Raw genomic sequence first — 12,850 nt, 5'->3', positions numbered from 1 at the left:
TCCAGGCAGGGAGGAATTTTCCTCCTCCGCTGTAATCTTTGCAGCTTGAAAAGCAGCTGGCTCCATATGAGGTCCACACACTGAAGCAGAGAATCAGGCTGCGCAAAAGGCAGGCGGACGGAGGGAGAGGTGGAGAGGACATTGAATTAAATATGTGGTAGGAGTGGAGTTTTTAGCAGTGCTCGTTAGCCTCAGCGCCTCACTCTGAGAAATCAGGCAAATCAGGAGGATTGCCAGGACCGAGATCCAGCTGAGCTCAGAGGAGGATGGTGAAACCTGTAGTCAGACTGCCTCGGGTTTGTTTGCTTTTTCTCTCTTTTTTTTTTTTTTACTTACGCACTCAAATGCCCATTGGTGAGTTTGGCTGAAGGTCATCAACAGACAGGCGTGATGAGGCGGAGCAGGCCATGCTCGTTAGCTTTCAGGAACATCATCCCTCATCATGGGAGCTGTCAGCTTGAAATCCACTGCAGGGAGGCAGGCATCGCTCACCACAAAGAGGTTCAACACGCACCAGTGATGGATCGCGATTCATGGGAGAGTCCTCTCTGTCTGTGGTTAGACGTACATGCAGCGCCGCAGTTAGTCCAGCCTTTCACTGCCATGCATTAGTCAGCTAGTGAATCTGTGAGGCGTGGCTAGGAGGAAAAGTTGAACTGGAATGTCATCAGACAAAAGTAAGAAGATCTGACAGAGAGTCATGATCAAACCTGTCAGAAATGCAACAATCAGAGTTTTTGATTTCCAGTTTTGACCTGCCAGTTCCACTTTTAGCAAATTTTGATCTGTTTCAGACCATGAACGTTCAAAGTCAGTGTTGCCAGCCTGGCCTCTTTGTTTAATTAAATAGTATTCAAACCTCTACATGAGAAAAAAAACAGCAATGAGTTGCCATAAAAATCCTTTCAAATTCTTTTGATGCGTTTTAACACCCAGACGCATACGCTACCATAGTCTTCTTTAGAGCTTACTGTGATGCTCAGCCTTACCTTAAGAGTGAGGAGCACAATACACTGAAGACAAGCCTCCACAATGTTGATAAACTTTTGAGCCTGATGTGAAATTTCTTGTGGAAGTAAATGTGGTTTGGATTTTTGATTTTCCGATTGAGCAGTCAGGAGCATTCGAGTTGAAAATTGTTCGATTTAGCAACCAGATTATATCTGGGTGCCTCTCTGCAAACATTGACCACACCGTCTACTATCGTTGTTAAAGGCATCACTGACATAATCTAAAGTAATGTACTATAAAACCGACAGAAGATCTCTGAAGATCTGTTTCACTTCTTCATGAGGTCCTGCCAAGCTGCAGAGACGAGCTGCTCCGATCCGTCAGGTGATTCAGCAACCACCTGAGCGCTTTGCCGTTTTGCAGCTTTGCACACACGCGTAACCAATCTTCATAAGTTTGGCAGCGCAATCTGTCACGTGCCATTGTCGCACCGGTTGCCCCGGTGCGAGTTTTTTATTATCCGAGTCGAGCCAGGAGGCTTTAAATGACAGGCATAGGAGCAGCTTTCTGCTTTCATTCAGCTCTGAGTTATGTGGCATCCGAATCCAATCAAGCCAGAATGAGCAATGTTGGAAAGATGGAGAGGGGAAACAAGAAAAACTGACACAAACACCGAGTGACGGGGTTGCAGCCCCGGTCGATGCATAAAAAACACTTTCGCAAACATGGAGTCCTTTCCCATTAGCTGCTGGCGCCTTTCTTATCCGTCATGATGGCATCATGTGTTACCTTTACATCGATTACGTTTGGATCTGCAGCTGTCGGATGCAAATGCGCTTGTCTAAAGGAGCAGAGAGAAACCATCAGATGGAGGAAACGACTGAGAGGAGAGTCTGTTGGATCTCAAAGAAGAAAACTTTTTTCAGCTTAAAGAGAATGAAGAGAGAGTGTTCACACCATTCAAACAAACTTGAGGAAAGAATGTAAAGAGGAAGCTTTAATTGTCAGAACCTAAAGGTATCAGTTATTTTGTCAGTGGCTTTATTTTGTTATATAAAAGGCTGGCAGACTTGAGCAACTTGATCCCAGGATCAGGAATTGAGTGAAGACTTTTCATCCAGCTAGATTTTTAGGTCTGTAGAGTTTAAAGGTGAATAAAATCTACAAAGGTGGATAAATGCTTTGTCCAGCTCAATATATATATATACTGTATATATATATATATTTTTTTTAAGCTTCTCTTATGTTCTTTGATTATGGTTCTGATGGGTTTCAGAGTTTCTGAGCAGTAAAAAATGTTCAGTCAGTAACTGAAGATGACACTTTGAGCTTCATTTCAGTCGATTACAAAAGAGTTAAATTTTCACTGAGACCAACACAAAAACATAATGCAATCTGTTTTGAAAAACAAATGTAGAACCTTATTTTTTAAGAAGAAATTGTATGTGGGATTAAATCAAAAGCTCAAGGTTTGCCTTTTAAAAATTTTAGACTTTTCAACATTTTTAAGCTACACTGAGAAGTTATAAACCAAGGACAGTGTGTTAACTTTCTGGTCACTTTCCTCATTTTCTTTTCTCTTCTTGCATTCCCTAATTACAAGTACTGACACACTACAGAGACACAGTTTCTGCCTACTTGTCTGCATCATTCAGAGTTAATCACACGACATAAAAAAGCTGGAGAAAAGAAAGATGTAAAACTTGCATCTTCAGAATGGAAGAAATGGTAGAAAATGTTACTGATAAAGACATTTAAGATCAATTAAATTATTTTTAAAGCACAAGCTTTTCTTCCTTTCCTTCTTTCTCTCTTTCTTTCTTCTATTTAGTCTGTTACTTTGAATACTCGATAATGCATTTTTTATGTCTTTGAAAATACCAACATAGAAGTATTTGTCTTTACCAGCTGAGCTGATGTACACTGTGGAGCTAGCTGGAGGTCTGGGGGCCATCCTGCTGCTGCTGATCTGCCTAGTGACCCTCTACAAGTGCTACAGGATCGAGCTCATGCTCTTCTACAGGAACCACTTTGGCAGTGAGGACATTGATGGAGGTAAGATACACACGCCATCACCTGTGTGATGCTCAAGTTTGCCGCACGACTGTCGATTTCTAAAGCCCCTCGCGTTACTATAAAAACACTTTTCCTTCCCAAAACAGGAACCGAATCCCAGTCGTGACCAGTATCAGAGATGCGCCGCGCACAGATTTATTTTTATTTAGAAAGCACCTGGGCTATTTATCAAGTCATAAAGCCGCAGGTGGCTCCATTTTTATGCAAATGCGCTTGAGCTCGAATGACTCATTGGCTCCAACTGAAAAGCCTTGCAGAATTTCATCTAGTTCTTGGGTTTAGGGAATCTTCTTCACCTTCTCCCACTGGAGCAGTTAAATAAAAACTGCTAAATATTCACTATGCTGTCCCCCGAAGAGCAGGAAGCAACTCACCAACCACCGACTGATACAGAATAAAGCCTCAGTTTCCAGCATACGCACGTCATGTTACTTGAATAATGTTAACAGCTGCAGATTTTCATAAACAAAACAAACTGAGTGGCTTACATGGTTGCACAAAATGAAGGATTCTTTAAAAAAGCCACATAAAGTGAAGGTTTGGGTGGCATTATATTCTGCTGAACACTCACTATAAAGCAAATCAAAACACTACCCCTGTGCCAGACAAAAACATTAACTCTCAGACCTCATCAGCAGTGGGAAAAAAACCAAAAAAAAACCTTTGATTGGACCTGGTGGATGATTCTTAGCTTGAGAATGCATCAAACTGAGACAAGGAGCAAGTTTTAATTTGATTCTCCTGTAATGAGTCTCTGTAGGACCAGCACAGCAATGAATTCAGGAGGAATGAGATTAGCTCAGAGAGGCTGCGGGGTTTTTGCAAAGTGGGAAGAAGCAGCTGGAGAGTTTTATTTGTTAAGAGGGAGAAGCATTTGTGACAGTTTATTGAACGCCATTACCTCCGGCTTTGTTGGAATCCAGCAACCCCAAAAAGAGGAATTTTGGCCGTTGAACCTGAAGCCAAACAGTTGTCTTCTTTAATTGGGCCACAAGAGCAAGTGCCAGGAGAGAGAGAAAGATTTTCAATTTGTTCCTTAGAAGAAGGAGATCAGGTCCAATGTTGCACGGCTCTCCAGAGATCCCTACGCCGTGGTCTGATAGATCTCCACTCTGCCACCTCAAAGTAGCAGTTTCTTGTAGATAAGTGGAAATGATTAAACTGGACTGTTTAGTCTCTCAATGTAGATAAGAAACCAATATCCCATCTACACTGGGATTAACTTTTTCACATTTTGTCACATTACTATTAATACTTATTTGCTGAGATTTTATCTGATTGAACATGTGAACATAAATTTCTAATTGTATCCCCTAACCCTGAATTACGTTGACATGTTTAACTGACTAGGCCAGTACTTCTCAAAGATTACTGAAGGGATCCCACAGCGTTTGATACTCTTATGTAGGGCTGAAATGATTAAGTGGAAAAATCATGATTGATCGACTATTGAAGCAATTGTCAACTAATTTAGTAAATGATTAATTACCTGGAGTGTACAGACTCAAAAAGGAAAGGCAGTTTTGTGAAAAAACAAGATATTTACAGCAGTAATTAAGCCAAAATTGTGCAAGAAATATGTACAATTGCTCCTCTAAGATAAAAACACCTTTGTCTGTAAATATGGTTTTGCCAAAATTTCTCAAGTTGTATAGTTTTAGCTAGGTTTACCGTATTGCGTTTTAGGCAATAAAATGTTTATTTTCTAGTTTATAAAATTAACCGTATTTGCTTTTTAGCATCTTTTTATGTATTTCTAATATTGTATAAAAAATACTTAAGTGGTTTAATCAAACGTCTATTGAAGTTGACATTTTGTAAATTGATTGTCAGAATAATCAATTAATCGATTACTAAAATAGTCCTTAGTTACTGTTCTACTTTTAATGTATTTCTAACATTGTATGAAAATGCTTCATCAGTTAAAGGAAAAGTCTGTATAATCAAGTGTTTATCCGATTAATCGATTAATCGTTAGAATAGTCTAGGGATTAACCGATTAACAAATAATTGTTTGTTGCAGCCCTACTCTTATGTTCTTATGTTCTCCAACAAACCTCTGAAGCCTTCATAGAATACTACAACTCAATGTGGAAAACCTCAAGACAAAAGCACTTATGCAACACACTGTAGCATCTGCAAAATGGATACATATAAGATGTATTTGCTCAGACTGGTACTTCTCATCAATAAAGGCTTTGAGCCAGTGCACAGAGATGTGGTTTTCTCCTGCAGAGCCCCACACGAGCTGCCAAGAAAGTGCCAGTGTTTGATCGTGGCCACTCCAAGTACTAATTGAACGCCCTCCTCTGCCAGATGTAAAATTGTAAGCTGCGCGTAACAATAGGATGGACTGTCAGCTATTTGTCAGCGATGCAATTTAGTTAAAGAGCGCTCACTTGTCACATTGTGTGGGTGTCACCAGAATCAATAATAGGCTTCATGATGACAACAGGCGAGCTGGGCTTGACAAAGAGGTGGGAGCTCATCAACACTGCGCCATAAATACGAATGTCATCGTTGTCAAGGCAGCGAGGACTGATGAGACTCCCTTGGTGTTAAGTACAGTTTGGAGATGCAAAGCGCTAATAGTTTTGTTGCACACATGGCAACTCTAATGCATATTAGATGTGTATATGCCGCTGCTTATTGTCCACAAGGAAAAGTTTGGCACGGCTGACTGTGGCTCCTAGATGTGGAGTTATTGAGTTTTTATGTCATTTTACATTATTACTGATTATCTGATTGACAATGACATTTTCTGCGTCACTTATGGTTGACCATTTTCATTTCGTTTTTTTAAGGCTGGTTTGAATTCTGTAATAAAACCTGATTTGTATGAGCTTTAAACAAGAAGTGATATCACACTATACTTTTCTATTTAATGTTTAAAAATGGTTAAGCTGATTTGGAACTGATACTCGTGTGATGAACGGCTGAGCTGCTACTCCTTTGATATTTTCAAAGGGTCATGTAGACATGGAGTGTTCGAGTCTGCAAGAAAAGTAGAGACATTTGAAGTGAAAAATGATTAAAAGCCATATTTATCCCAGTCCCTTTGATTTATAGGTTTGCTATGATATCAGACTTTGAATGATTTAGTTAAAATAAAAACAGAACTGCTGTATATTAATAATCTGTCTGGTCTTTTTCACCACAAAGAATGATTTTTCTTTTCTTCCGTGCTTAGATTATATATAAAAAAAAGGCAGTATACGATTTCTTTTACAAAATTAGTTTCTCAATGTTAGGCAGCTTTCTACAATCTGATGCAAACCCATGTTATTTTGGTGCAACTAATAATGGAAAACCAAATGTTGCACGAAGAAGAGGGCGGGGGAGGATTGTGAAGATCCATCCACTCATTAGCAGTAGTTCTGCATGTTTGTTATATTTGTCATTTGGTCTCCATTAAATTGAACTGAAGCCGGGGGGCGGGGGGGGTATTGCAGCAGAAATTTACGCCTTCAACTCTCCTGACACTTTTCACAGGAAGTTCAAGAGTTCTCAGTTTCACTGTGGGCCGCCTGTGCACGTGCACGCACCCGAAGCACACGTGTGGCGCGTCAGATATACGTGGGCTTGGTTTGGTAGGTAGATCCCACAGCTTTCTCTGATAGTGACTTCTCAAGATGCTGAAGGGGAATTAGAGGAGGAGGAGGGGTCAGGCTTTCTCTCCTCTCTGTTTTTCTCTACCGATGAGTGAATCACCTCCACCGAAATAGCCCTTGATCTGCCTACACAGCATTTGTTTAAATGCTAGCAGAGAAAAACAGAGGCAGAGATTTATGCCTCGGAGTTAGTTATACTAAGTGAGGTTACATTTCAATTATTTTTACATGTCCCCGGTGCTGTAAAATGAATTGCACGTTATAAAAACAAGATAGATTCATTACGGGGCGTCATGTAAGAGTGGTGTGCACTTGCCAAATATCAAGATTACCCTCTGGGAAGTGAGTGAATCTTGTTGACAGTCTCACAGCTCCTGAGAGAGGCTCAAGTGTAAAATGGAAAGGATATTAACGGAGGCAAAATGGAAATGCTGCTCTGAACATGCTCCATCCGAACGAGACGTCTACGTGGCTTGTGCAATAAAGCGGTAGAACAAGAGTCAAAATGAAGACGGGAACTTTGTGTTCTGAAATCTGCTCTTATCCTCTAAGATTTTACCTCTGGAAGGATTTCCTTCAGTTTGGTTTGGATGGGACAGGTTTAAATTTCAGAGAGGGTACACTTTTAAAAAAAAAAACACGACAATTATAATCCAAAAACCACATTCTGCCTGTATTCAAACACAGAGGTCTATTGATTTAGATTTAGTTACAAGCTTAAATGTTGTTTTAAACGAGTCAGTTAACGTGCAGGATGTGATCAATTCACTTTATGTCTTAATATTGCACATTTATGTTGTCAAAGGTTAAAGATGTGATAAAGTCAGATTTTGCTCTGAGGGTTTATCTTTTTATTTAAGTTGACGCCTCCTCCTGCCTGCACACACTTTGGTCTTCATGTCAAAGGAAACTCTTCCCTTGCTACTCTGATCCTTCAGTATCCAACTGTTAAGATGGACCCAACATTAAATTCACTGTTTAATCTTTTTATAATGGTGTTATAATACTTATTTTTTGGTATGTGAATCACTCCATTTAAAGAGCCAAACCAAATAAAATCTTCATGACTGTTGTTGCAATTATTTAATGTCTTTTACATGTTAAATAAATGAGACCAAAATCAAACTTTTTGGCCTATATTCTAAGTATTATCTCTAGCACAAAAATGTTCAAATGTGTGCGCTTGCAGAATCTCACAAACATTTATTTTAAAATATCAAATGTACACATTTCTAATGTGTTTGTTGTTCATTTACAAACCACGTTGAAATCAGTGAGCAGGTTTAGGGTTGCGGCAGACACGCTCCAAGTGATTTGGTTGTTTTGCTGTGGAGCCAGAAGCCATTATCTCCGTTCCAATAGAAGCTCTGGGATATCTCCGCGTCTTCCATTCTCCTGATTTATTTTTACTGTTGTGCTTTAAGCTTAAGAAGACACATAAACTCTTCCTTCTCGGCTCACTTTCCATCTCCCAGCTCACTACTTTCAAATCCATCATCAATCTCCGCTTTCATGTGGGTGATGGAGCAGCGCCACGCGACGGCGGGCTGAGCAGGCGGAGCCGGGCGTTTAGTTCTAATTTGTTTTGCCTGCAGAGGGCACAATAGCCATCAAGGTAACATAATTTGTCAGTTGGGTCGGAGCTGTAATGAAAAGAGCTCGGATGGGCAGAGGTGCCCAGAGGTCAGCGGGATGGAGGCGCCCTGTCTCGATGAAAGCTCCCTGTGAATGATAGAGCTGTCTGCAGCAGTATGAAAACAGATTATGAGCATCTGAGGTGGAACAGAGTGTATTTATGGCGCAGTTTGAGTTGTATAAAAGCAATGATGGTATGTATAACTCACTGATTTAAACTGCCACTGATGGTTTAACGTCCATCTCCTTGCAGAAAACAAAGACTATGACGCTTACCTGTCATACACTAAAGTGGACCCGGACCAGTGGAGCCAGGAAACCAGAGAGGAGGAGCGCTTTGCCCTGGAGATCCTCCCCGACGTCCTGGAGAAGCATTATGGGTATAAACTCTTCATTCCAGACAGGGACTTGATCCCCACAGGAAGTAAGCTCTCTCTCATGGCGATGTCAAGTTGTGTCCAATGTCTTGTGGCTTGGTGTTGCTCGTGTAGCTGTTGTCGGTGCGGTGGCGATGCCGTGTTTGTTGGCTTCTTGTTATGCGTTTGTGCCGTTGCATAACAAAGACATGAAAGAGCACCATGGGTTTTCATTTCTGATCATTCCGAGTTTATTTTTTTCCTAACCACAAGCCCGACTGAGGTGGATCAGTTTTGTTTGGGTTTTTTTCAAATTGACTTTGTTTCTAGGAGTGTTTTAGATTTTAAAAACCTGATGAGGTCTGAATTTGACAATTTTTACAGAAACAAACAAAAACAGCTACCTTAGAAGTTGCTTTTCAGTTTGCCAAAATGACAAAATATAACTTTTAAATGCATGCTTCCCAAAGTACCAGGTCTAAGCCTGGAATTACAATATTCCAGGGGTAAGGATAAGAAAATGCATCTAAAAAATTTAGATTATCTTATAAAATTATGTAAACTCAGTACTTTTCCACTGAACATTTGATGCTCGTGGATAAAAATAAAGTTAGACAGACTATTTTAAATTTTTAAATGACATATTTTGATCTTTCTTAGCTAGTTTTTATACTAGATGTTGAGAAATAAAAAATAGGACATTCAACCATGAACATTTCCATGAACAATATGTTTTTTTCAATATTTAAGAACTCTATGATATAGAAACTTAAACTAGAAGTTTGAAAAAGTATTTTTCATTTTACTTATTTTGATATGTTATCTTTTTAGCTTAGTTTAATGGTTTTATTTTGGTTTATCTTTCACATGCAGTGTTTTCTGGATATTGAATAATATTTCAATCTTGCTTAGACTCAAAGTCTTAGATATATATTTTTCCCCTCTTTCACACGTACAAGATTTGGAATTACATTTTAAGAAAGAGACAACAGCTGCACAATATACATTTTGAAAAATATGTTTTTAATATGTTAGCATGAGAATCTTTCATTTGGTGGGTTTTGCTAATTAATTTCAACAAAAATATACCATGCAACTGCAATGGTTTACAAAAACAGCACTTTATTGCACATGTTTGAATTTATGAATCATTTATTATCCACACAGAGTCAAATTTGACATACAGGCTTAAATACATACATACATCTCTTGTAATTTTAGATAACTGTCTGTATGCAAGTTTCAGAGAAAACACTTGTTGCCATCAACAAGCTGTTCTGGCTGGACATTTGACCACTCTTCTTCTTGGCAGAATTGATGGAGCTCATTTAAATGTGTTGGTTTCCTGCCACTGATTCTGCCTGCAAGCATATTTTCAATATGCCTGAGTTCATGGGCCATCCACAAACCTTTATACCATCCCACTTTTTGCAGTCTAATTTTATTTACTAGTTTGTTTTTACAGAGAGGGAGTCAACAAATGCCAAATAGTCAAGCATTTGTTGGCTTTTATTTGTATAAAACCAAAGAATATTGCAGTAGGTTTTAAAATGCAAGTTCAAAACAAACCTCATTAAGCTCCAACAAGATGAAATTAATAAAAGCAAATAAGGAAACAATAAATTCAAATGTTTTTAAATTCATTGAGGTTTTGTCGCATACTTATTTCACTCCGAATGGTTAAAAAGAACAAAAATACTGTTTGTGTATGAAAACCTCTAAACCCAATTATGCATTATAAATCAACTTTCATGCATACACTATAAATATCTACAATCTGAAGAATAAAAAATAATAAAAACCTGGAGTAAAAGACCAATTAAAAACCAATGGAATATATAAAAAGCCTGCAGTATGGAGTATTTCCAGCGTGTTGGACCCAAAGTAACCTTCATTGCCTTTCAAACACAATCAGCAGAAGGTACAATCCTGCTGATTAGAGTCCATATTCCAGATCCAGCTCTGCAAAGACTCTGCCTCTGCATGCTGATGTGTAATGGTGTCAGCTGCACATTACAAAATCTCTTTATGCATGGATATTAGTGCATGTTTTACCACAGCATATTCCTAATGGAGCATCTCACCATGCCCCGTGCTTACCTTTGATTAACTCAATACACAGATGAGTTTGATAATATCATTATGCTGTTAGCCTCCATTTCAATACTTGCATCTGCCTGTCTTCCCCGCACATGCCGCCATTACTAATTACGCGTTCCGTCAGTGGCTTTGTGCCAGGGTTATAAACTGAATCTGTTTTTGTGATGCTGTGCTCGCAGACCGGGGGGCGGGGGAGGGTTGGGACTGCTGTAATATGGGAAAAATGGCATAAAAATGCAAGGATGGAGAGGAATCTCAACCACAGCGTGCCACCATTTCAGCCCGGTGGTGCTGCTTTCTGCTTTATTGTTGCTACGCATAAACATTCGGCTCCCATTGGGAGCGTATTAGCATCCAAACAGTTCATATAACACAGTATAAGGCAGAGTTAGGCAAAAACAGAGTTTGGCCTTTTGGGGGTTCGCCGTGTGTCAACAACCCTTCTTAGTTTTGTTTTAGTGGCATGTCAGCTCTGAGGAAAACTCAAGATTTGGATCCCATGTGCAGTGGATCTAAAAAGTCTCCACACCCTTGGTAAACTGCTAATCTTGAAACCAGACGTTTTTCCACATATAACGTGACATTCATCCTGTACAATTCAGGTGAAAACACGTTTATTATAGGAAACATTAAAAGAAGCATTCATAGCCTCCACTTTTTGATTAAGTTTTTCAGCATTCATTCTTTCTGAGTTCATACCTGACATCAATAATAGTTAAAAAGAAAATTGACTATATGAAAATGTTTGATTTTCCAGCTGCTCTTTTCTTTTCTAGAGGAGATTGATTTATGTTAATCTGTTTTATTTACCACATTATATTTTGATTTGGACATATCGCCCATGAGAGTTTTGATTTGTAACTTTCTGACTGGAAAAAAAAATAATAATAAATTAAACTCAATTTCATCATCTGTTTCTTCTCAAGAGAGCGTTAAGTTCAGGTTGAACCAACCAAGTCTAAAACGGCTCTATTTGGGATTTTTTTTTCAAACGAAATAGAGGCACCAACATTTTCAAAATACAGAAAATATGGCAGAAAATATTCAAAAATATGTGGAAGATGTTTTTAAATAATTAATTATGGTCTCACTTTCTTTACATTACAAAAAAACATTATTAATTTCACAGGGGTGTGTTCACTTTTGAGAGCCACTGTACTTCCAGCAGTTTCCCGAAGCAGAAGTCCTGGCTGAACTCCTACCACTTGCATTCCTCTGCGTTTTTATGCTTCATGTCCCATATTAAACTGGAATAAACTGCTCATTGCGATTATGAAACAATCGCCGCCATTTATGCACCCGTGGATAAATCCAGTTTATGCCAGGGGAGTGTCCCCACATCTCCGTCACTGTTTTCACCTGCTCACAAATCTTCTGATCACCCTTTAAATGTAAATATCTATTGTTTAGGTTTCACCAATGATCATTTCCAGGATGACACAAGACTACTTAGAGGTACTTTTTCCCCAGATTTTTCCCACATGTGTTGACAAACACTGACACAGACTCTGGCTAGTAGCTAAAGAGCTTACAGATTGTCTTATGTACTCATATGTTGCAGAACTTACATGAAGTCTCCTTTTAACCATTTGGTTTTTTTGTCTGCTTTCAATATGCTTTATTATATCATGTGTTGCAATTAGTTTTCTTATTTCAAATAAAGTCTCATTCAGAAAAATGAGCCTAGTTTCCATGGAGGAAGTTAGGCTACCTAGTACATAATTTCACGGATAAGGTTCGCACGACCATCAGTTTTTGTCATCAGGCCCACATGGGGATCAGAAGTAAATTCAGAGTAAAAGAGAGCTGTCAAAAGTTTGTAGACTAAACATTGAGCATTAATATGAGGAGTCAGCTCAATAACTGATGAGAATGCTCAACTACAAACTGTAGACCTGTAGTCACAAAGAACGGGCTACATGTTGTGACAGTTTTTCATTTTTATTAACTTAACAGACAGAAAACTGTGATTTGGCCAGAAAATGTTGCTGTTTTTATGTCACAGTCAGTTTGAAGTGTGCGTCACAAATCATAACCCAAACTCCATAAAACCCATACCACTTTGAGGAAACACAATATTTTAGACCTGTTGTTAGAACACTTTTAGATTGTAAAAACATA

The 12,850-nt window shown here is 38.9% G+C and overlaps 1 protein-coding gene across 2 annotated transcripts in view; it reads left to right on the top strand.

Annotated features, from left to right (window-relative positions):
* Positions 1-12,850, top strand: part of LOC114140902 (interleukin-1 receptor accessory protein-like 1) — a 219,159-nt gene that overhangs the window by 200,033 nt on the left and 6,276 nt on the right. Inside the window, exons 9-11 of one of the 2 annotated variants that reach the window (XM_028011198.1) lie at positions 2,860-3,006; positions 8,527-8,697; positions 12,140-12,184. In XM_028011198.1, coding sequence (XP_027866999.1) covers positions 2,860-3,006; positions 8,527-8,697; positions 12,140-12,184 — 363 coding nt within the window. The remainder of the gene's footprint in view (positions 1-2,859; positions 3,007-8,526; positions 8,698-12,139; positions 12,185-12,850) is intronic. The other variant, XM_028011199.1, reaches the window with a different exon arrangement.

Source organism: Xiphophorus couchianus, chromosome 24 (genome assembly GCF_001444195.1).
Source record: "Xiphophorus couchianus chromosome 24, X_couchianus-1.0, whole genome shotgun sequence".
NCBI classification, from domain to species: domain Eukaryota; kingdom Metazoa; phylum Chordata; class Actinopteri; order Cyprinodontiformes; family Poeciliidae; genus Xiphophorus; species Xiphophorus couchianus.
The sequence above is the reverse complement of the archived record's forward strand: the minus strand, read 5'-3'. Positions and strand labels throughout refer to the sequence as shown.